Source organism: Protopterus annectens, chromosome 4.part1, assembly GCF_019279795.1.
Source record: "Protopterus annectens isolate FY-2018-M chromosome 4.part1, PAN1.0, whole genome shotgun sequence".
Taxonomy (NCBI): domain Eukaryota; kingdom Metazoa; phylum Chordata; order Ceratodontiformes; family Protopteridae; genus Protopterus; species Protopterus annectens.
Genome location: NC_056734.1, coordinates 927,054,089 through 927,080,078, shown reverse-complemented (window position 1 = coordinate 927,080,078; position 25,990 = coordinate 927,054,089). Strand labels below are relative to the sequence as shown.

General features: G+C 39.3%; 1 protein-coding gene across 4 annotated transcripts in view; it reads right to left on the bottom strand.

Annotated features, from left to right (window-relative positions):
• The window catches only part of LOC122801123 (guanine nucleotide exchange factor DBS-like), a 3,406,519-nt gene that overhangs the window by 2,595,810 nt on the left and 784,719 nt on the right, over positions 1–25,990 (bottom strand). For all 4 annotated transcript variants that reach the window (XM_044070650.1, XM_044070651.1, XM_044070652.1 and 1 more), the window contains exons 4-5: positions 25,308–25,398; positions 13,562–13,681 (exon numbers count right to left, since the gene is read on the bottom strand). In XM_044070650.1, the coding sequence (XP_043926585.1) occupies positions 13,562–13,681; positions 25,308–25,398 (211 nt within the window). The remainder of the gene's footprint in view (positions 1–13,561; positions 13,682–25,307; positions 25,399–25,990) is intronic.

Below are 25,990 nucleotides of genomic sequence, written 5' to 3'. Positions count from 1 at the left end.
GTCTTTAATGTAGAGTTTAACCTCTCCAAAAGACCATTAGTCTGGGGATGATAGGGGGGTAGTTTTTAGATGCTTCACCCCACAAGGCTTCCACAGACAAGCCAGTAGGTCTGACATAAAGTTGGCACCTTGGTCAGTTAGTATCTCCCTCAGAAAACCTACCCTGCTGAACATTTCTTACAAGGCATTTACCACTTTCTCTGCCTCAATGGAGGACAGAGCCACCGCCTTAGGATATCTGATAGCATAATCTACCAGCACCAGGATATACTTCTTTTCTATAGAACTTGGAGTACACAAAGGCTCTGCAATATCTATGGCTACCCTGTGAAACGGCTCTTCAGTCATAGGCAAAGGCATCAATGGAGTCTTGACCATGTCTCCTGCCTTGCCTACCTTTTGGCACTGCTCGCAGGTCCTGCAGTATTCCTTTACATCCTTTGCAATCCCAGCCCAATAAACGTTTTGCAAAACGCGTCTCTCAGTATGCTTTGGCCTGCAAAAGGAATGTCATGGGCTATGGCTAGAAGCGCCAGACAGTAGGCTCTGGGCACCACCAACTGTTGTATTACCTCACTCAGGGGTCCACTCTCTGTACAGTAACCCTTTGTTCCAGTACATAGACTTCCCTCTTCCTTGAGCATCAAGTACCTCCTTAGCTACCTCATGTTACTAAAAGTACTTCTAAATAATCTGCCACAATAAAAGGTAGTACAATATTTAATAAATAAAATTATTTAAAACATATATACACACAATAACAGATTGCAATAAAACACAGTTTCAACACAGGAATTATGAAAATAACACCATAGGATAGGCTTCACACTGATTGTAGAAAAACTCTTGCTATCTAACTGTAGTTTCCTAACTGTCTAATGAATAACTGTGCCTGTCTAATCTAATTAACTCAGTAAGGCAAGATGATACTCTTACTTCTGCAAGGCAAAATAAGAATATATGCCCATTCTTCAGGCTGTTGTCTGGTCCTCAGCAACTGGAATAGCAACTACTTCTATTTCTGCTGATCATCTCTGAAAAACTCTGAATGATAACCACTGATCTGGAAGGCAACAAGTTACTACTGAACAACTACCACAACTACTGAACTTTAACAGTGTCAGAACTTGCTTTTATAGCAGAATTTTTTAAAAATCACAGAAAGCTGTTATGAGAATTATACTCTCTCATATCAGACTTTAGAAAGTAAAGAAAACAGCTGCTGTGGAGGTTCTATTCCTTTCAGCTCTGGCACATGATGACATCACATCTATGTCAGCTGACTGGCATAACCTACATTCAGAATTCTTTAAAAAAAAACAGCACATTTGGTCAGCCAGAAGAACACTGTTTGATTCAAACATCTCACATAAATCAAATTACTAATCAAAAACATAAACTTATTTACAAAATTATAGCTAGTCATGTTGTCGTATATAACACAAGGTAATTTACAATTATTTACAAGTATTTACAAAACTTCAGGCAGTCATGCCAGCACAGATAATAATATTTGATATCCTCATACAGTATTTAAAATATTCAGAGGGAAAATATAATTAACTTCAAAACTATACAAAACCAAACTAGCGTAGATGGGAGTGCAGGCTGCACCGATAGTCACACCTTTGGTTTGTTTATATATCTCCTCCTCGTAAAAAAATTATTATTAAATTATTGTCTAAAATCATTCCCATAAAATCCATAATAAGACTGATATCCTTCCCTTGAAGTAATTTGCAGCCTAAAAAGCTGTTATGAAAAAAAACTGCAAACCTTCTGTTTTAGGGATACTAGTATAAAGATTCATGACATCAGTGGTCAAAAGACCTAGGCTTTCCTCCCATAAATCTCCTCTCAGTCTGCCCCCAAAAATCATATGAATCTTTTAATAAATGTGTATGTTGAGAATAAATAGGTTTCGGCAACTTATCAATAAGCATGACCACTGGATACATTTTGAATCCCTGTGCTTCTTCAATGGGTTTCAAAGGAGGATCTGTAACATTTTTATGTTTCTTAGGGATTCTAAAAATAGTTGGTATTCTGGGAGATGAGATGTTTAAAAACGTATGGGTCTCTAATGAAAGTGACCCTTGTAATAAATGATCCTCAAGATGAAGGTTAATGCTTTTATATACAATATTCACATGGTTTCTTGAAGTTAAAATGTACACAGAATCATCTTGCAAGATGTTAAACATCTAACTAATAAAATTTATAGTGTCAAATATTGCAACACTCCTTCCTTTATCCAGTTTCATAACCCCAATAGATCTACCCTTATCGATAGTGTCCAATAACAATTTTTTTCACATGATAGGTTAAACCAAACCTAGGATAACATTTATCACATGAAGTGGCATGCTTGTGAATATCATACTCACATGCTGTGACAATTGGTTGCAGCCCCTCTGAATCTAGCTTTGACCTCTTCATTCAGATGATCCGTCTCCTCTGACCTGTTTGCTAATGTAATCCATCACTGGTATGAACAGCATTGGGCTGTGAGCTGAAACCTGATGCACACCCACTCTCACTGAGAACCCCTCTGTGAGTCCAAACACTGTTTGTACTTGTGTTATTTGGTCCTTGTACATAGCTTGCACTAATTCTGCCAGAGTTTTTTGTACTTCAGACAATTGCAGGACTGCCCAAGTCATCTTTCTTGGGACCTTGTCATATGCATTCTCAAAGTGTGGTCCTGCCCAAGTCAGCTTTCTTGGGACCTTGTCATATGCATTCTCAAAGTGTAGGAATGCCCAGATGGACTCTTTCTTCACCTCTAGATTCTTCTTACTTATCTCTCTCATTGCAAACATCAAATCATTTATTTCTACTGCATCCTGAGCTGAATCTAAACCGCTCATCTCCCATCTTACTTTCTACTTCTAAGCATATTCAGTTATCAATCACCCTCTTCAGAACATGTGGTGTGACAGGAGTTTGATACCCCTACACTATCCATAGTTGTTGATGTCCACTTTGCTTTTGTACACTGGCGCTAGTATGCTTATTCTTAAGTTATCTGGGACACACCTTTCTATCCATACTTCTATGAGTACCCTCAGGTGCCATTTCACCCCCAACTCACCCAACCTCTTGATCATATTTGCTATGACCTCATCTGAGCCTGCTGCTTTCCCTGGACATCATTTTCCTTAGTGCTGTTCTTACTTATTCTAAGAACTCCTCTTTTTCTTTCCTTATAGGCTGTGTCTGGGGCAGTACAACTTCTGTGAGCTTTTCTTCATTCAGAAGCTGCTGGAAATGTTCCTTCCACCTGCCACAGATGTCCTGTGAGCTGGTGAGCAAGTTGTGGCTGGCATCCCTTAAGAAGGTTGTCTGAAGACTTTATTCCTTATATATCTGTCTTCGCCTGCCTTGCAACCTCACAGAGTTTTTTTTGCTTTCTACTGAGTCACCTGGCTTGTCCTTTTCTATTACATCTGCTCTCTAAGATTGTTTGCTAACCATTATTCTTTCTTTGCCTGGTCTGTCTTTTCTATCTCCCACTTTTTCCTGCACTGCTTCTTTCTTTTGATGACTTCCTGTACTTCTGCTTGCCACCATCAGCTTTCCTTATGTACCTGGCTCAGTTGTATATCTCTTTTGCGGTCCTCACACATGCTGTTCAGAGACACTGCCATTCTTTTTCAACTCCACCTATTTCTTCTTCTTACCAAGATATTAGAACTCTGTGTAGTTCCTTGAAATCATGTGCTTTCTCTCCAGTCAACTTCCAGGTCTTCAGTGTAGTTTCTGTACACCATAAATCCTTTTGTGACCTCTACTTAGAGATGATTGTGGCATCTAGTGGTTTATGTTGTGGGCTGACTGTTTCACTGGAGGTGACTTTGCAATGGCCTTCCTTCCTAGGAGGAAGACAACCTGAGTTGCATATTGACTCTTGTATGTCATCTTGTGACTGGACCAAGTGTTGGCCACCATTATGCCATTTACCAGACAGAAGTCTATAACAACCTCTCTTTCTTTATTCCTCTCCTCACCCATGTGGATCCAGGCAGTCTTCATATCCTTTTCTGTCTGTCTTGATATCTTCACTCAGGTCCCCCATTATCAACACCAGCTCATGTTGTCCTGCTTTATCTAACAGGTCTTGTAAATGCTGTCTGACTGCACTCTTTTCCTCACTATCACAGCCCCGCTCTGGGGCATAGGCTGAGATTATGAATAATGCCCTGTCCTTACACTGGAATTTGATTGTCATAAGTCTGCCACTACTTCTGATGATATCTCTCACTGTCTTTTGAAGCCTCTCCCTCACCACAATTCCCACACCATGTCTAGCCTGTCCTCCTCCTCAGTAGTGGACTACACTGACCTTCCACCTTGTCTCCTGGTTACAGAGGATGTCCACCCTCCTTCTTACCATCCTGTCAGTGAAGCGGTATTGAGTGTACTAGTCCTTAGTTAATGCTTGTCAGGTTGATAGGTTTTATATCCAGCTTTCACTCAGCAGGGCTATCCTGGGTAACCCTAGCTGAGCAGCTGGACACTAGGTGCCCAGTAACTGTCTGAACTAGGGCTGCTGGGCTTTATGGAGGCACACACTGGCCAATAAGGACACTTATACCCCTACCACATTCAGTATGGGTCCCTGCTATAGGTCAGAGTAGACAGGGTCTTCAACCCACTTATCATCGGTAAATGCCCATGCCCATTTTTTGTGACATTATTCAATGTGACAGAATCACAAAACAATTTTACACCATCAAATGGCTAACCCTGATAAGGTGTGCAATCTGTGATCTATTTCCTCTTATCTATGGGATACTGTGTCCACAGTGACTTCAAATATCTCTATATGAGAATGTAAATAAATTAAGATACCTTAACCTATTTGTGTACGAGAGATTTCAAATCACATTAATTCTCTTAGTAAAATGTCTTTGAATTCCCTCAAGGATTTTTAACTCTTTCTTAGAAAGTGAACAAAGACTCAGGTCATGCTCTATGCTAGTTCTTAAAATTATATGTATGCAGTTGTGAGAAGAACCAGATGCTTGGAAATTATGCTGCTATAAATAAAACAAAACTCATCAGTTTTAAAGCTTTTGTCTTTATCTCTAGAACATGATTTTTGAAAGTGACTGTTGAGCATGCCTCTAACTTGTTTTACAGGTTTACTAATTTTATCTCAGTGGTGGCTTTAGATTTAATACCAAATACCCTGTTTTTGGACTCCCATTATTTATGGCTTTGCCCAGATTTCTTGCTCCAAGAGGTTGAGAGATTGATGCTCAGGAGTAGTGGAGAAGGGCCGAGCGTTATTTATATACTTTAGTAATGATACTTTTTCTCTGTGTTGGAATAACCTCAGAGTGTGAATATATAAGTAAGAAAATATGGGAATCAAACACCCCAGCAAAAATGACTATTTTAATGACTAAATATGTCTATGAATGCCCAGTCTCGTTGAGTACATATATCTAGAGCTTATATGATCTTGAGTAATGCAATATATTCTGAAATGTATATGATATATTGCGTGGCCCTTCTAAGACATAATGGTTTGTTCCACAAAGGGCTGATTTGGTGAAAAAAAGAAAGAGAACTTTGCACAACACTGGCATTGTATTGATGACAGGGAAAAAGATATGAAGGTTAAGCACCCAAAATATGCCTGAAGTCATCATTTCTTTGTTGAGGAAAAACGCTTTTGATTAGTTTGAAGCTTAATCTTGTTTGGTATGCTCTTTATTTTTTCTTCTCATGCTTTTTAAAGGAAAAATATTTTCTGTTGATTGGAAAATTCATAGATAAAAGTCTGCATAGTTTCTAAAAACCTTTTTTAGGCCACTATTTCCATTTTTTATCAAGATCTGATGTGCCTTATCCATAGAAAAGTGGTTGAAATTCAGAAAGTTGAATGAGGAGGTCACTGTCAGCCTATGCTCAGATGCTTGAGCTCTGTTAAGCCATAAGTCTCTATTTAAAATAAAGTCACCAAACAAAGCACTTATGAATATTCAATAGAGATTTCAAGAACCATGCTTATGGTTGGGTATGCTATTTTTTGCATGGTAAAATTGGTACACAACACTCAACAGGCTGTAACATTTTACAGGTGTACAGAGCAGCAGTAGCAATAGTGTCAAATTGGGATCCATACAGTTTAGGTAAATAAATACCACTGTATGCTGGGAATCTTGGAGTTCAGCACTGAGCCATTCTTATGTCTCTGCACTGCATGGTAGCTCCTGAAAGCCTTTTGTGGATTGCATTCTATATAAGCAGCTGGTGCCAAATTTGGGTAGTTTGCAATGAATAACAAGCTGTGCTTTTCTCTAGACTCTTTAATGAATGGTTGTAGAATGTAACATAGCTAAGGTGTAAGAAACGACAAGTTGCAGCTGGGTGCAGGGTTGTCTCATTATCAAGACTGAAAGGTGCATCAGGTATCAATGTTCTGACATTCTCAGTGTAGGTTTTAGGTTCAGCATTCAGCCTTGTAACTACTATAGATGCTGTTGTTCTGTAAGGTGCAGCCTCAGCATCATGATTATATTTTGGTGTATTGACACCAAGCTCACTTGCTCTGTTACACTTGTTCAGCTTCTCTTAAATCCCTTTTAAGATGTTTTTAGAATCGTCTTGCATTGTTTTGCAAAAATGTACCCTGGTAGAAGTTTGTATGATCTTGGTAAATAAGTTCTTCCAGGCTAGAAGAGACATGACCTTTTCAATATAGTTGTCTGACTTTCTTGCCTCCCTGTTTGACAGTAAAGTGTCTGGCAGCTGGATTACAGGATTAAGGAGCTGTTAACAAGCAGTTTCCTGTGGTCTAAGGTTCAATTCCCTCAGCCTCCGTGCTTAGCTGTGTGACTCTGAGCAAGTCATTTAACCATACACCGGTCCTGGGCTGAGTGTGAAAAACATCTATAGAGATCACTGCTGTGTCCCAGAAAACAAATAGAAATAAATAAATAAAAATGAGAAGGATTTCTGTTTACTGTGTATACCATCAGATTGGCCTTCCCAGGGTCAATTCTGAATGCCTTACATAACTCAAGGTTGTCTTATAAGATCATATAGCGCTATTAGGGAATCTTAGAACCTCATCCCCAGTAGCAAGGTGCTGAAGGATGTCCTCCATGATGTTTTTAATCTGAGGAAGAAGTTGAGTAGTCGCTAAAAAAGATTTGCTTTTTCAGGGCAAAATATTCTCATCACACTAATAAAATATTCCTTCATGACAGATACTGTTTCCCCAAAAATAACATCATTCTTAGTTGAAAATAAAACAAACCAAAGAAAAAAAAAAGAAAACCAGAAGAAACATTTTTACCTTCAGTGTAATAACAAATGAGGGAAAGTACTAAAGTCTTGTCATCGTCTGACAGCTCCTTTGACTCCATTCACTCAGTATGCATTCTGTTTAGTACTAAGGCATTAGTGAGCAATTAACTATGCTGCAGGAGACAAGAAAAGGAGGAGGCCCCTTTGTGTCATAAGAAAGTACTCATTTACAAAATTCTAGGATACATTTTGGTGAAATGTCAAACATCCAGTCTGCATACAATAACTGCAACATTACACTCCATAGTTTGTCTTGTAACATACTTATTTAGCAAAGACAAAAATAAAGGAAAGACCCACTAAGACTAAGCATTTATTTTCATGGGGAGGTAACTGTTCAGCCTTCGTTTCATTAACTGACTTTCATAGTATCCAAGTAGGTTTGCAGGCATCCGACCCATCTGAGTAGCATGTTACTCAAGCATTACTCACAACCTTAATGTATATGCTACCATTAACCAAAATCCAGTGAAGTGTATTTTAATGCTTTACACTTTGGATATGACAGTCACCTATTTATTCATTTGTTAAAATGATGAGCTAAATGGTCTAATTGAACCTTTTAGGCCAATAGTTAAGTTAAAGCAAAAGTTTAATTAATAACAACAAACCAGAGGACAGCAAAAGTGAACTTTTACAATGAAATGTTACAATGTTAGTACAGGTGATAAAGGCAATAACAATAAAATAAAACTTATTCTACAGTAGTGTTAGTGGACAACTTTAGCAGACAAAGCACATGGATATAGCACATTCTTAATGAATACATAACAAAACAGTACGGTGAAATACAACTAGCAACCTTTGACAGCCATACAGAATGTCACCATCTATCTAACAGAGAAAGAATTTAGCAATCTTGTTCTTCTCTCTCTATATATATATATATATATATATATATATATATATATATATATATATATATATATATATATATATATATATATGTATACACATATGTATTTTGATATGTGCTCCCTCTGTTTGAGTGAACATCCATTTGGATGATGAGTGATATAGGTGGTGCTTATCCAGACCTCATATGTAAAAATGGGAAAAGGGGGTTTTGGATGGCTGGATGGATAGCCAAACTTTCAAAATGTCAACGGACTATTTTGTCATGAAAGGTGAGTGCAGCTGGCAGGGGTGAGAATGTGAGTGAGTGGTGTGTGTGTGTGTGTGTGTGTGTGTGTGTGTGTGTGTGTGCGTGTGTGTGTGTGTGTGTGTGTGTGTGTGTGTGTGTGTGTGAAAGTCAGGATTAGGGATAGGAATAGGTGGTGGGATAGGTTTTGTATGTTTGTGTGCAAGTGTGTGTATTTTAAGGTTCGGGTCCAGGTTAGGTAAGGGGGGGGGTAGATGTAGAGTTGTTAGCGTGTGTTTGTGTTTCTGAGTTTGTCCTGTGTAGTGGCAGTGTTACAGGAAGGTTTTCTATTAAGTTAAGGTGTAGTGTTAGGGTTGGAGGAAAGGGCAGCATTAGATCTAGTGTTAGGGTTAGCACCCATTATTAAGGTGGCATAAATGGTACAAATGTTATATACCCAATAAACACTGTGATGGTCTGGTATAAGTGGAGGCCCATTGCTTCAGTCCCTGATTATCTTTCCTCCTATGTCCACTGAAGTTTATAGATGTTAGTCTGTAAGTAACTTATTAAAATTAAGACAGTATTTAAAAACTGTGCCTGACTTTTTCCTTACTTGCTGCCTCTGCGACACATTGTATTTTTTCCCTTTGTAACTGAGAGTACATGGAGTAGATAAAACACTTTGTATTACAAGGTGCTATGATCGGTTCTCACCAATTATAACCCATAGTTAATGTGTTTTCAACATGGATGTGAAGAGTCATCTTTTGACCTTTGCTTTAAAGGTGAATTTCTTGACATTCATACCTCAAACACATAATAATGTGGTTACAATTACAGACCCTATCATAACCCTCTATACTGTGCATGAGCATATGCAAGCTTGCACCTGTTTGTGTGTGAGTATGTATCAGTACATCTGAGGAGCAGGTAGGAAGTCAGTGTAATGCTACTCATAAGGAATTGAGGTGTTAAAGAATTTAGAAGTATGATTTAGAAACAGTTGGCAGGCTGTGTTTTTTCTACTAATCCAGGAAAGAAGAATGCCAGTCTACACTGCATCTTATCAATAACCATCTGTACATCATGGGATAACAGATGGGGTCATTTATAGCAAGTTTTTTTAGTTCGGAAAAGTACTTTTCTTAATGGTAACTTCAATATGGTATTATAGGTTCATAGGTTGGTACTAGGCTACCGGCCCTAAGGCCTATGCAAGCCTAGCCATAACAATTCCCTGGAAATTTTTTCCCACAATATTTACTTCTCTGGGCCCCTGTCTAGCAGGGCAACTGACATGATCCCCGGGGTGAATTTCCTATCTCCCATCCAATCATCATGGTTCCGTTTGAAGAGGGCCAATGAGGTGCTCTGCTTGACATGTATGGGCAGTCTATTCCAGAGTATGGGGAGTCTCTGGGTCAGGAACCTATCCCTCCAGCATGTTTTGTTCATTGTGATGATAAGGTTTAGATCCCGGGAGTGTGTGGCTCTGAGGGATTGGGATTTCTTTAAGTGGAGCATGTCTAACAGCTCAGGGTTTGACATGGCTTTGTATGTTAAGCAGAGATCGCCTCTGAGTAGACAATATGCCACAGAGTATAGCTGGAGTTTTTTTAGATGGTCAGCATATGGCATCTGCTTTAGGCCTGTGATTCCTTTAGTGAGGTATTTCTGTGACTTTTCCAGCTGTTGCAGATGTCTTGTGAGGTACATACTAAATGGGGCATTATACTCTATAATGGGTCTAATGAGGGATGAGTACAGTGGGACAATGACCTCCTTTTTTCTGGATCAAAAGCCCTTAGTGATGAGGTGTGCCATGTAGAAGGATTTCCTGACTGTTGTGGCAATGTGGTTATTGAAAGTGAGACCACTGTCCACGTGTGTCCCTAAGTCTCTCATCACACTTTCGATGTTTAGTGTCCTGCCACCTATGTGGTAGTTCATGGGTACATGTTTTTTTCTAAAGGGGATGACTATACATTTCTTGGCATTAAGCTTGAGCCCATGGCTCTGGCACCAGGCATCTGTTTCTGTAAGGCCCTTTTGTAGAATATCCACATAATTTGGGGATTCAATAATGGCTTCCAGTTTGCAGTCATCTGCAAACTTTGTTAGCCAGAGTCCCTTAGTGTTGGCCTGTACTTCAGAGATGTAGATGCCAAACAAGAGTGGTCCCAGGACTTAACCCTGAGGTACTCCACTTGTCACTTGTCTGGAGCTGGATTTGGAGTCAGCTACTTTTACAGTCTGGGTTCTGTCAGTAAGCCAGTTGGCAACCCATCGAGTGAAGTAGGGATTTATGCCCAGCTTAGTAAGTTTATCTATGATTCCAGAGTGGGGGATGGTGTTGAAGGCCTTGGCGAGGTCCAGATAGGCTGTGTGAACCTCCTTACCCTCTTCCACAGCTCTGGAGACCGACTCGAAGAAGTCAATCAGATTCAGGAGACAGGATCGGCCCTTCACAAACCCAAAATGGGTGGGGTCCAGTGTCTGGAGGTTGCCAATGTCTTTGTTTATAAGTTCCATTATAATGCGTTCCATGCCCTTGCAGATCAGGCTTGGCAGACTGATGGGGCGGTAGTTCCCGGGATCCAAGGTGGATCCCAAAGGGCTCAATTCAGATCACAAATTTAAAAGACTAGAATACTGCTTTTTAATAGGCTGTCATAGTCACAGTAGGCCATACAAAGTAAATGACTCCATTTTTGCAGTTGTGAAAGTGATCTGCTTTGTTTGTTTTCATTTATTAACCTCAGCTTGGTGAGTTAGATGACAAGTAATTAGTCTGATAATTCAAATACAAACTAAAATACAACAAATTTGTTTTTATTTCTCAGTGCCATGTCATTCGAAAGGAATATACCATCAATATTTGCTTTGATACAGGAAATTACAATGTGGCTGTCAATAAATTAAGTTTATTAGTGTTTATATATACACATTCTGTAATGTTTGTGAGTACAGCCACTAATCCTACTTGTTGAGAGGAGTCAGCTCAGATGGTCTGGGCACTTTGTGATGTTGCACCCTGTTCAACTCCCATTAGAGGTATACCAGACATAGCTCATTGGAAACAGACCCTGACTCAGACTCAGGATGTTTCAGAGGGATCTCTCATAGTACCTCATAAATTATTACTAGGTTCACTGCTCTTGTGTAGCCATTTTAGGCTTAGCCAATCAACCCATGTGAGAATCAAACACTTCATCTTGTGTCTATAAGGTAAACACCTTAACCATTGTACCAACCTCCCAACTCTTTTTCTTTCATCCCAAATCTCATCTGGAAATGCCTGGGCATCCCATGAGATGAGTTGGAGACTGTTGCTGGTAATAAGAAAGTCTAGCCTACTCTGTTCAAATTGCTAACACAATAAACCTCACCAGGACAATTGGTTTACAGAATAGATAGATGGATGGATGGATGCTATTAGCCATGACATTAAAGCTAAATGCTGATGGACTTATGGCATCATCTCTCTTTAATATTTGCTTTACTAGACCAAGCCTGAAGGTGTTTCAAATCAAGAAATATGGAATTTGAATCTGTTAAGTATGTATTGATAGCAGGGTTGCCAGACGTCCCTATTTGAGCGGGACTGTCCCGAGATCAGCAGCCTGATCCCGAGTCCTGTCCTGCCAGTTTAAATCCTGGCCAGCCTCCACTTTGTTTTTTTTTTTTTGATTCTCCCGTATACCTGGCATACAGGCCAATCAAAAATTGCTAAACATGGAGCTACTTGTGTTGAATGCGGAACTGCAATGCATTAAACACTAGAAGCTCCGTGTTTAGTGCAGAGCTACTGTTAAAGACCTTTTTTTTTTGTCGTCCCTACCTGGCTGGTTGGAAATCTGGCAACCCTGATTGATAGTGAAGAACTCATTATAAAAGAGCAATACAAAATGTAAGTGCCATTTCACTCAACTCATGATAACATAGCACTTGACTCAAACAAAAAATGAACAATAAAAAATATTTTATAACCTCCCACTTCCCCCATAAAGGGTTCAAATTTCTGTATGCCCCCAAAAACAATCATCTCTCAGGTCACCACAACAAAGAAGAAATGAATATATCCATGGTAATGCAATTTTTGAGTAAAGCAGTTTTGTTGAGTCAGGTTGCCTGAACAGTATTTACTCTGTTTGGACTCAACAAAAATTCCTGTTTCCACAGTGGAAGGTTCCATTGGTAACCATCGACTGGCGTGGATATTATAACATAACTACAAGCAGTGTCTATCTGGGTGGATATAATCTACACACTCCACTTATAAGTCATGAATATATAAGTCTGTAAAGATACAATCAGCAGTCTTTGGCTGCAGTATCCTTTTATGAATGAAAAAGAGCTATATAAATATAAATATAAATATAAATAAACATATAAATATAAATATAAGTCTAGTTAAGCAAAGGAGTGCTTCATATATGCAGCTCATATAAAGCAGCATGATAGAATTGCACAGAATTACAAAAACAGCACTCTGTACAAATAAATAAATAAATAAATGTAAGATATGGCATGTGGTGAATAATGATCCTAAATAGGAAACAAAGTAGTACTGGCCATTTCTATGGTATTATAAAATCACTTTAATTTACTAAAACTGCTCAGCTGAAAATCACTACAAGTTATTTCAAAGACTTCTTAAAACCAGGTCTATATCACTTTGTCAAAGGTTCATTACCACAAGCCTTCATTCATCGAACCAAATACAGTGAATGCTTACTTCAATGAATGACTTACCCAGGGAAAGGAATGAGTTGGCCATCATTGAAAATTTGCCCTTTCCCCACTGTAATACGACTTTGAAGTTGGTATATATAGTTAGGGAGGGTGGGGAGTACCTCCCCACCTGGCTGGGTTTGAAATACTGTGCTTTGCTTTGTGTGATGCTTGGAATGCTGGGAAACATGTTCCTTTCCCTGGGTAAGTCATTCATTGTAGTAAACATTTGCTGAAGTGAACATTTAATGTATTTGGTTCGATGAACGAAGGTTTGCAGTAATGAACTTTTGACAAAGTGATATAAACCCCTTAAAACCATACCTCTGATTAACACAAATTTCAGGAGATAAAGACTTTTATTCTTATGTTTTAAAGCAAAACTGCAAATAACAAAACATAAAGAAGGTGTATGCTTACCGGTACCTTCATTTTAAAGTCATCACGGTGTAGCATAATACCAATATCAGCAATGGCTCTCTGAATGAAGCGGGATGGCCGCAGCACAAATACCAGCTGAAGATTCCCTGGAAATGCTCCCTGCAGGACAAGCCAGGGCAGAAATTTACCACCATGTCAGTAAAAATGAGGATGATTCTTAACTTGTATATTAAATCTGACTTTAATATCTGTAGAATATAATTCACAAAACAGTCTGCCCACATAACTTGTTGTTTATAGATGATATATATTAGAGCTTTCATACAAAAAATAGCAGCTTATTACAGATCTGTGATATCAAAAGATTGCATGGCAAGTAATGTCATCATGTAAAGTTTATAAGCATCTTATATTTTATATATGTATATATAAATATAATATAATATATAATATTATATATAATAATATATTTATATACTGATTGCACAGTACTGATTTTGAATTTGGCAGTGATGTAGACAGAGAAGAAAAATGGGAATATCAGCACCATCTTAGTCCCTTTGCAGACCCTGTTAATTTGTGTTGTCTTCTCTTTGGTCTTGTTTAGACTAAAACTATGGCGCAGCTAAAAAGACAGACACAAGTTTTTATTCTATGTAGGACATCATTTTCAAGCATGAACTGCACCTCTGTCATCTATAAATCACAGAAATAGTCTACGATAGGTATACAGTGGAACACCAAACAGACAGTCTCCGGTAGTAAGAAATGCGTCTCCTGTGCTCTGACAGCAATCGTTACTTTTATGCTGCTTGCATCACCACGGATGTGGAACAGAAGTCATGTAGTTACAATCATCAACTCATTACAACAAAAGGAATCAACTAGAGGCTCTGCATTTTCAAAACAGATAAATGACAACAGAAAAAGCCTTGCTCACCAAACTACACTGTCAAAACCATATATATAAAAAAAATAAACTCCTCAAATCAAACCAAAACACTAATGTATTTTGTTGCACTGTTGCTGTTTTAGATTGCTAGACTTTACTGTTTTATGAACATCTTGACTCAAAGGAAAAGTACTTTTGAGATGAGTAAATGGTTGTTATGGATCCAATTATTAAACATACAAGACTGACAGAATAAATAAGGAGAAATTAAATAGAATCAGGATGGCTGGTAGCTATATACATAATCAGATGCAATTTAAAAGAGAATTAGGATACATAGGATTGATTAGTAAAGTGGTCTTTTACATTTAAGCCAAATAATAGAAATTCCTCAGATTTAGTAGCAGTGCAAAAAAAAGAGAAGAAGCAATTTCAACTGGTTTCTTTTGTTGTAGAATTATTTGGTATGGACAGAGGTATAGGTATCTGAAGTTGTGTGCGTGTGTGTGTGTGTGTGTGTGGGGGGGGGGGTTATGCACTGGCCAGCTGAGATGTCAGAAGCCATTCACATATAGCCAACACAACAGCAGTAAATATCAGATTAGCCTAACACATTTTAAAAGGAGGTGAATAAGGAAAGGTAATTGGAAGAGATCTGGCTGCCATTATGTACCAATATTTGCAATCTCAGTGGCTGACTCAGAGTAATATGGAAGTAGCTATTTTTTCTTTTCAGGTTCAAGTCTGGGTTGAAAAACTGCAGTCCCAACTATAAGTATGGGTAGTTCTAATTTTATTCTGTTCTACTTGTTTAATATGTTGTTTGTAGGTGCCGTTTTTTTTTATTTTTTTTTTTATTAAAGGACCATAGGTTCATAGGTTCATAGATGTAAACTAGGCTAATGGCCCTGGAACGTTTACAAGCCTAGCGCATAAGATTACTCTGGCATCGTGCCACCCAACCTTAGTTTCCAGTGCCTCTGTCGCATAAAGCCACTGGAGTAATCCCTGGAATGAATTTTCTATTTCCCATCTACTCATCAAGATTTCTCTGGAAGAGGGCCAGTGTGGTGTTCTGTTTGACATGTATTCATTTGGTTTAATGTAGAACCCCAAATAAATGTAAAAATTACTTCTAATAATTGTTTATTGTATATTCTTAAAATCATAAACATACTTGATAGATACACTATTTTTCACATTGTCTGAATTTATCAAACTAACTTTTTCCTTATAAGATAACCTGTATGTTTTTTCCATTAAAAAATACTTCCTTTAATTATTTTAATATTTTTCCCATTGTGTCCTATTTACTTCTTTAAACCAAAATGTATTCCCAACACTGAAATTTCTTTAATTGCGAATTGTATCCTCTTATCTTATCATTATCTCTCAAACCTTTGCTTTTATACTTATTTCATGGCATAAGTATTTCTTTTAAACATCCAAGTAGACAAAATATGGCCTTTCTCATCCATAAACTGTTTTAGTTATTATAATATTTTCTTCATATGTTGTTAAAACGGGAATCTGTACACCTGCTTCTATTATATACTTTGCATTCTTCATTTTACAATTCACTTTACTTACTACCATGAAAAGTTAGAAAAAAAAAAAAAAACTGAAAAAAAAGCATAGTCAGGAGACCAACAGCAGAATTTAGCATTAAAAGCTTAATATAGTTTTCATCCAGGACTTCATCAGAAACTATTCAACCAAAAATTTCAAGCACTTTTTATATAAAGACCTGACAATGAAAAACTCTAATTCATTATTCAATTAAGATTCTTTAGTTAACACTTTAACTACTAAACTAGTTAGGCAAACTTGTATAAACTTCATAAATAGTAATACATATGTACACAATAGAAACAAAAAAGTGCAAAAGTACAAAAATAAGTACAAAACCATTCATTTATACAACTTTAGCCTTCTGTTCTTTAGGAAGCACTTAATATTAACACGCTCATTTAGACCTGGATACTTGTCTGCTCTTAACTTTATGTGCCATTCAGCTTCCCTTGTCTCTACTTTACATTTTAAGTCACCTCCTTTTCAGTCTTGTGAGACAAGTTCTAACACAGAGAATAAGAACTTTTTATATTTCTTACAAATGATGTAATGCTTATACAATTCATTTTTTCTTATCTTTAGTTTTGATGGAATACTGGTGTTCATTAATTCTATTCTCAAGGCATCTAGTTGTCATGCCAACATAAAGGGCATTGCAACCTGAGCACATACTGACATAAACTACCCCCACTCACTAGCAAGTAAACCTCCATGGAACAGTAATAGTTTCATTTATATGATCTAACAAAATATATGGTCCTTCCGAAATAAGTCTGCATGCATTACAAAAACTACATTTGTAAGTACCCTTACTTCTTGCTGTCTCTGGTAAACAGACTTTAGTGCTGTCCTTCTGTAACAAAACTTTTAAGCTATTAGTTTTCTTGTGAACAAACTTGGCCCTAATGAGGTCTTGGTTACCCTCTAAAATTCTCCAGTTGTTTTTGATAGTTTCCTCAATGGCATCTGCATCTACAGACATGTCTAAAATGGACATTAGTCCTATCAATGTAACATTCTTCATTTTCCTTGTGAACAGGTTGACTAATAGACTGATTTAAAATAGGTTGGAAAACAACCCACCCTTTTTCTATAATTTCATTAGTAGCTTTTGGTAAATTTCCACTATAACCCCTTTCTAAAAATAATGAAGTGATAAACTTAATCTCATTTTTAAACCTCAGTTCATTAGTAATCATCCTGGATGCCCTAATATACTGGCCTCTTGGGATGCTTTTCTTCATAAAGTAGGAGTGGTTACTATTAAAGTGAAGGTAACCATTAGAAAAGGTTTCTTTCCTGTATAAACAACTTTCAAACTTCTTGTCATTGACAATCCATTCTAAGGTTACATCTAAAAAGTTAACCTTCAAACCTAACCAGAAGGATACTTTAAAAATTATCTGACTTTGTTAAGGTCTTCAAGAAATTAAACACTGTTTTCTGGACTTCCAGCAACAATGAAAAACGTGTCATCCACAAATCTCATGTAGTATCTGATTTTGGTGTTTAGTTCACTATTTTATACAAAGAACATCAGCAAATAATTATCAGCAAATAAGTATCCTGTTGCAATTGGACTTTAAAACATGTTTTTCGTGTAATTTGTGCACTTAAAGAATTATTTCTTAAAAATGTAGTTTGTCTTGCCACTGGAATACTGGTCACAATATGACACTAAATGCAACTTCGCATACAGTTCCTTACCTTTAGGGTCTGCATATCACAGTGAACAATCCCTGACACACTACTTTATGTACACGAAATGACATTTGTACTTCATTATAATTGCAGTAACCCCTGAATGATGAGGGGAAGGCTCCAAGGATCTCCCTCAGCCGAGGCCTGCTTGACTATAACAAATTGAAATGGTGGTTGCAATGGTGTAAAGAGTAGGATGACTAAAACTTCCAAATGATATTATAAATAGAACAAGGCAGGGTTACCTGACTAGGTGCCCATTGCTTAATATTTTCACCATTTTCCAAAATGTGTATGCTAAGTAAAAGTAATCACTGTAGCAAATCTGTCCTAGTGCTGCTATACTCTGTGTGTCTAAAAGGGTGGTTTTGGCAGTAACCATTTGAAATGCTGGGACCTGCTAAAGTGTGTCCAGAAACATGTAGGCTAAATGGCCTAAAAAACAGATTTACATATACTAAGTCTGAGATGGCCATTGAATGGAATATTCCCTTTTCTTCTCATTGGGTATGGGGGACTCCCCCCACCCCCTTGAAAAAAAAAGTTTAGACAAGAAGTGCAATGTCACAGATCAGCTTTTCTCTTGCATTTTCCTACTATTATTTTTCAACAGTCAGCACTTGGGATTTGGATTGTTAACATTTCAGTATGAAGCTGGTTTTGCCATATAGCAAACATCTATCTGGGTTGCAGAGTTCCATTAAGTTAGGAGACATAACTTTGTTTTGTATATGTGTGTGCATGCTTGTGTGTGTGTATAGGTTCATAGGAGGTTACTAGGCTAGTGACCATAGAACCTTTACAAGCCTAGCCATGTTAATCCCAAGTATCCACATTTGTTCTTTTTGGGTAGCTCAAAGAACAAATTTATGAACAGAGTGGGTCTGTTATCAGCAACAGCTACCCCCATCCTTGAAGGACATGGGTGTCCCCCAGGATCAAATTTGTGGTTTCCCATCCAATTATCTAGATTGCATTTGAACAGAGTCATTGAGGAGCTCTGTTTTACATGAATATGAAGTCTATTCCAGAGACGCAGCAGTCTCTGAAAGACATATCTGTCTCTTCAGCATGTTCTGTTAATGTCACAGGCTAGGTTGAAATACCTAGAACAAGTGACTCTTGTGCCATTTGACTTTCAGTTGTGCAGCATTTCCATTAGAGCAGGGTCGGAGATTGCCCTATAGATCAGGTACAATTCGCCTCTCAACAGCCTGTAAGATACAAAGCAAAGTGGCAGGGCTTTCAGCCTGTCCACGTAGATCATAGTTTTGAATCCCTGTATTTTCTTAGTGAAAAACTTCTGAGGTCTTTCCAGCTGCTGCAGTTGTCTGGTGAGGTACATTCAAAAGGGTGCATTGTACTCTACTAGTGGTTTGATGAGGGTTGAGTACAGTGGAGTTTTAACATCCCTTGACCTGGATGCTATGCCCCTGCTTATAAGGTGAGCTATGTAGAAAGCTTTCCTTACCACTGTGGAAACTTGGTGGTCAAAGATGAGATTGCTGTCAACCTGTATTCCCAAGTCTCATATCAGTGGGTTGGAACTCAGAAGGGTGTTGTCAATATTGTAATTTGTAGGGCACTCCATTTTGTCAAAGGGAATAATAATAATACATATTTTTACATTTAGTTTTAGACCATTTGGCACCAATCATTCATTTGTCTTACCCTTCTTGTTATATGCTAACATCATTGGGGACTCAATGATTGCTCCCAGTTTGCAATCATCAGTGAACTTGGTGAGTCAGAGGCCAATTACTTTGGTCCGGACATTCTGAAAAATAGATGCCCCACTGGTGATGGGTGTACTGGTCAAAGCAGAGTCACCAATTCCGACAGAGTGTGTTCTGTTGGTGAGCCAGTTGGCTACCCATCTAGTAATACAAGGGTTAATGCCCAGCTGGGAGAGCTTCTCAATGATGCCAGAGTGGGGGATTGTGTTAAAAGCCTTGGCAAAGTCGAGACAGGCTCTGTGCACTGTCTTACCTTTGTCCATGGCTTTGGTGACATTCTCAAAGAAGACTACCAGGTTTAATAATCATGATCTACCCTTAACAAAGCCAAACTCGGTTAAGTTCAGCATTTGGAGGTCACCTAAGTTCTTGTTGATAAGGACCATGATAATTCTTTCCATGGCCTTGCAGATGAGGCTGGTTAGACTCATGGGGTCTGTAGTTCACAAAGTCAGTTGAGGCTGTGTTTTTGGCTTTGGTGAATGCAGAGATGATCCATTCTCCAGAGATACTAGGCAGACGACTGGTTTCAGGCATGCTTTGGGATATAGTAGGTGTGGATAAGACAGTGAAATTTGCACTGAATCTGTTAGCTAGCAGGTTGGGATATCTTCCAGTGTAGCATGAGTGATCCTATCTACAACCAGTTCTGCACATAGCTGGGCATTCCCTTTTAGACTTCAGATTATCGTTGGTTAGGGGTGTGATTTTAGTTTTGTAATTTGCTTTAGAAGACTTTACAAAACTTCTGATTTTCTTGTTTAGGCTTAGGAGGGAACTCTTCCTCTGCAGAGTGATATCTCTCTTGCTTTTGGACAACAGTTTCTTCCCCTTGTTATATAATCTGTTTATACTTGCAGTCCTCCACAGAGGCTTGTTTTTACTGGAAGACCTGGTCTTGATCCAGTCAGGTACGGCAGAGTTTATGGAGTTACTTACGTGTTTGTACAGGGCATTTGCATACACTTCTGCACAGTGATCACTGATGTCTGCAATTGTGGGTGGTATGAAGCTTTTTATATCATACCATAACAAGTTTAAAGTATTCCCGGCTCCATAAAGTCTGCTCTTCACTTTTTCCCTTAGAACTGCTGTAAATCTCAAATTAAGCACTCTGTTCTCATTCTAAAGCCCTGCACTTGCTCGTATAGGTAATCTCATAGGTAAACACAAACTAAAGAACTACATCCTCTTATACTCCTTCTAAGCACTTTCTCCTTATTGGTTCTTTCTGATCAATCAATAAGTAGCTCCCTATATTATTCAGGCATACAACAGTTTCTTCCTCTTGTTATATAATCTGTTTATACTTGCAGTCCACCACAGGGGCTTGTTTTTACTGGAAGGCCTGGTCTTGATCCAGTCAGATACGGCAGAGTTTATGGAGTTACTTACGTGTTTGTACAGGGCATTTGCATACACTTGCAATTGTGGGTGGTATGAAGCTTTTTATATCATACCATAACAAGTTTAAAGTATTCCCGGCTCCACAAAGTCTGCTCTTCACTTTTTCCCTTAGAACTGCTCTAAATCTCAAATTAAGCACTCTATTTTCATTCTAAAGCCCTGCACTTGCTCGCATAGGTAATCTCATAGGTAAACACAAACTAAAGCACTACATCCTCTTATACTCCTTCTAAGCACTTGCTCCTTATTGGTTCTTTCTGATCAGTCAATAAGTAGCTCCCTATATTATTCAGGCATGCCCAAAGGTCAGTTTCGAGTTTACTCTCTATTCCAGCTGGTGAATCTGGGAATCTTGAGGCAATGTTACAACTACCTTATGTATACAGACCACCCTCTCCTCCTCCCAACAAGCTCAAATATATGTGAGAGATGCAACTATATAGCCAAACTGGAGGCTAAGCTCTCTCAACCCAGTAATGGCACAGCCTGTCAGGAGGAGAAGGTAACCACACACACCACAAATCCAGTGTCACATAGACCTATCACATCAGCAAACCAAACACATAAACACACAAAAACATACTCGGAGGCTATAAATAAAAATCTGCCTAAGCAGCAGAGGCCGCCAAAGCAGACATCCAAGCAACACCTACCATGAAATAATATCCACATAGCACATAGCTCACAAAGTCAGTGTGCCAAACAGTCACAGCCGTTAAGGCTAAACAACACATTTAATACACTTGTAATAGGTGACTCTATTGTCAGACACACTGACGTCCCACTCACCAGGCTGAACAAGGAGAAGGTCACTGTAAGCTGCCTGTCGGGTGCCAGGATCCGCCACATAACACAAGCACTTGGGTCACTCCAAAGCAGGTACAAGTATGACCCCATCATTGTCCATGCTGGTGTGAATGACCTGAAACATACCTCCCTGGACTACATGAAAAAAGACGTACAGGAGCTCTTTGATCATGTAGCCCAGGCCGGTATGACCCTCACCTTGAGTAGCATCTTACCCTCACCAAGAATGATGCCACAGTATAAAGACAAAATGATCAATTTTAACAATTGGCTAAAGTATTGGTGTTATTCAAAGGGGATCCAGTGTCTGTCAGCCTGGGATGACATGCTCAACAAGCCACATTGCTTCGCTAGGGACGGCTTGCACCTGTCACCCCTGGGTTTTCGAATACTGGCTAAGGCTCTTGCCTCCCCCATAGTGCCTTTTTTAGGCAAGGCTCAAAAGACAAACCCACCCCCCATAGACAACACAAAGAAAATAAAACTAAGGGTAATGCTGCTCATGGCAGAAGTCTAAACCTCAAGATGCGCGCACTCGAGACTCTCCTCATTATGGAGAATATTGATATCTGTGCAGGAACAGAAACCTGGTTCAAGGCTCCCGAGAGCACCCCAGCACTACCAGGCTATACTTCATACCATGCTTTCTGGCCCCAAAACTCGGACCGAACCACAAAAGGAGGGGAGTATCCATATTTATCAAAGATACCCACACCTCCAGGCTAGTGGCACTGCACGAAGCTTTGGAGACCATCCATGTGCAACTAACAGTGGGCAAAACTGCCTTTCAGTTTGTAGCCTGCTACAGACCACCCTCCCAAACACAGGAACCTCACTCGGCTTTCCTGAGAACACTGGAGAATATGACGGTCTTTCCAAACACTATTATATTGGGTGACTTCAACTACCCAAACATCGATTGGGAAAACTACTCAAGCCCAAACACCCTCGCCCAACGGTTCCTAGAATTTATAAACTCAAATGCTATGGAACAAATGGTCACCACTCCCACAAGAGGGGAAAACATACTGGATCTGGTCATCACCAACATGGGGTCTCTATGTTCCACACCAGAGGTATACCCCTCATTGGTAAGATCAGACCATAAACAAATCTCACTGGACATCCATATTCCATCCCCACCCCTAGCCAAGGAAACCACGGTGAAGAACTTCTCAAAAGCAAACTTCACACTTCTCAAAATTGAGGTGGAATCCTTCAAAGCCCCCAGGCCAGTGGACAATACAGCCCAAAATGCAGAATCTTTTACAAAAGCATTCTATGGACACCTACAGGAATGCATGGAGCATGCTATCCCAAATAAAACCAAGCCTCACTCCTCCAAAAGCAGGAGACCTGTCTGGTGGACCCCGGCCATAAATAAGCTATACAACAGAAGGAGAAAGCTACTACATGACAGAGCAAAATCCCAAAAAGGGAAGGCGTCACTGATCAGTACTAGCAAGAAACTACGATCCCTCATAAAATCTTCTAAGGCCAGCTTTGAAAGAAAAATTGCACAAGACACTAAAGATAATCACAAGGCCTTCTTTAGTTATGTCAGAAACCTGGGAGGCAACTCCCAGATATGCTCTGAGTTAGTTCAAAATGACAAACATTTCACTGAACCCACAGACATTGCCAACATCCTGGCAGAAAGGTTCAGTGCAAACTTTTCACCCACTTACCCCCCAAAAGAGCAAATGTCTATCCCAACAGAGTGTAGCCTTCCTGAGATCACAGATGCACAGGTGAGAGCTGCCCTCTCCAAAGCTAAAAACACAGCATCAATGGGACCAGACAGTGTCCTGGGCTGCGTCTTACATGAGCTCCAAGAAGAACTAAACCCTCATATAAAGTCACTGTTCAATCTCAGCCTTACTACAAGATATGTTCCCAAGGAATGGCGTACAGCAACAGTGGTCCTACTCCACAAAGGTGGTGCCACAACAGACCCTGGAAACTATCGCCCTATAAGCCTGACAAGCCTGGTCTGCAAAGCTATGGAATGTATCATCATGGAAATCATAAACAAAGACATTGGGAACCTCCAGACACTGGATCCTACCCAATTTGGCTTCGTTAAGGGCAGATCTTGCCTCTTGAACCTGGTCAACTTCTTTGAAACAGTTACCAAAGCCATAGATGAAGGGAAGGTAGTCCACACAGCCTACCTGGACCTTGCAAAGGCCTTTGACACAATACCCCACTCGGGCATCATAAATAAGCTCACCAGCTTAAATATCAACCCCTATGTCACAAGATGGGTTGCAAACTGGCTCAGAGATAGAACCCACATGGTCAGACTAGCAGGTACCATGTCAGACTCTAAACCAGTTACAAGTGGTGTCCCACAAGGCTCAGTCCTGGGACCTCTCTTGTTCAGTATATATTTCTCTGAGGTACAGGCTAACACGGGTGGACTATGGCTGACCAAGTTCGCAGATGACTGCAAACTGGGTGCTATAATCGACTCTCCGACTGACACAAGCATCCTCCAAAAAGGTCTCACAGAGATGGATAACTGGTGCCAGAACCATGGCCTAAAGCTAAATGCCAAAAAGTGCATAGTCATCCCCTTTGGAAAAAACAAAGTGCCCACAAATTACCACATAGGCGGTAATCCATTAAGTATGGAAGAAGTAATTAGGGAACTGGAGACCCAAGTAAATAGCAATCTCTCCTTTGACAATTACGTTGCCAAAGTGGTTAGAAAGACCTTCTATATAGCCCACCTTATCATGAAAGGGTTCACATCTACATCAAGAAAGGTCATTGTGCCCCTCTACTCCCTCACTTATCAGGCCCATAATTGAGTACATTGCCCCGTTTGGGATGTACCTTACCCGACACCTTCAGCAACTGAAAAGACCCCAAAAGTATCTCACCAAGAGGATCAAGGGGCTCAAACAGATGCCCTATGCAGTTCGGCTAAAGAAACTCCAGCTCTACTCAGTTGCGTACCGCCTACTCAGAGGCGATCTGTGTCTGATGCATAAAGCCATGTCCAACCCAGAATTAATGGACATGCTTCACCTCAGGAAATCTAAATCCCTTAGAGCTACACGCTCCAGGGACTTGAACCCCAGCACAGAAATAAATAGGACATGCTGGAGGGACAGATTTATATCCCAGAGGCTCCCCTCACTCTGGAACAAAATCCCAATCCATGTCAGGCAGAGCCCCTCACTGACCCTCTTCAAGAGAAATCTTGACGAGTGGATGGGAGATCATAAGTTTACCCCTGGGATCTCTTCTGTGTCGCTGCTTGACAGAGGTACAGTAAACAAACCTTAAAAGGGCTACCTTCTGTGACCTACTATACAGAGGCACAGTCAACTAATCTAAAAGGGTGGCGTAGGCCAAACATACTCTAGCTAGGCTTATAAATGCCCTAGGGCAGATAGCCTAGTATCAACCTATGAACCATATATGAATATATACTTGTGAATGATTGTATGTATGCAGGCACCTAAGTCTGTGAACTCTGATGAGCCTTTATTTAATGTGTAAAACAGTGAAAACCTATTTATGTAATAACCTCTTACTCATACTGAGATGGTGAGTTTCTCTTGTACTTAATACAGTATTTCTCTGTGTGCATATAATGAGACATCATGATGTACAGCTGTTTCATACATTTGCAACAATACACATAGTAGTAACTTACAGCTATTCGAGTCAGTGATGATTTTACTGTGCTCCATTTGTCTTTACGTCTGTCTATGATGATGATGAATCCAATACTTGCAGCTTCCAGGCTGAAAATAAAGCAGAAGACATCAGTGTTACTTATGATTGCTGCCTTCCCTTGGCACTACATTTACTGTAATATAACACTAATACTAGTGGTAGTCAGAGATACTGCATGAGTAATGATGGGACTGCAAGTCCGTATGGTCATACTGTACTGCCCATACCATTTTGGGATCACAGTGTGTCAGTCGGTGTGAAACATCCACTTCATAACCTTTATTTAAGTTCTCCATCAACACACACACACACACACACACACACACACTCACACACACACGCACACACACGCACACGCACACGCACGCGCACACGCACACACACGCACACACACACACACACACACACACACACACACACACACACACACACACACACACACACACACACACACACTCACACATGCTCTGGCTTTACTTTTCAAACATTGCTTTTTGTTTACATTTACATATTTTTTTATAGTCTGCAGTTGCAGCAATAATAAGATAAGGTAAGATAATATACATGGCTATCAGAATCTCTTGCAAAATAACAAATAACATATATTATGATTCATGGAAAAATCAGTCTAAATTTGTAAAAACAGATCATGGGCTACAG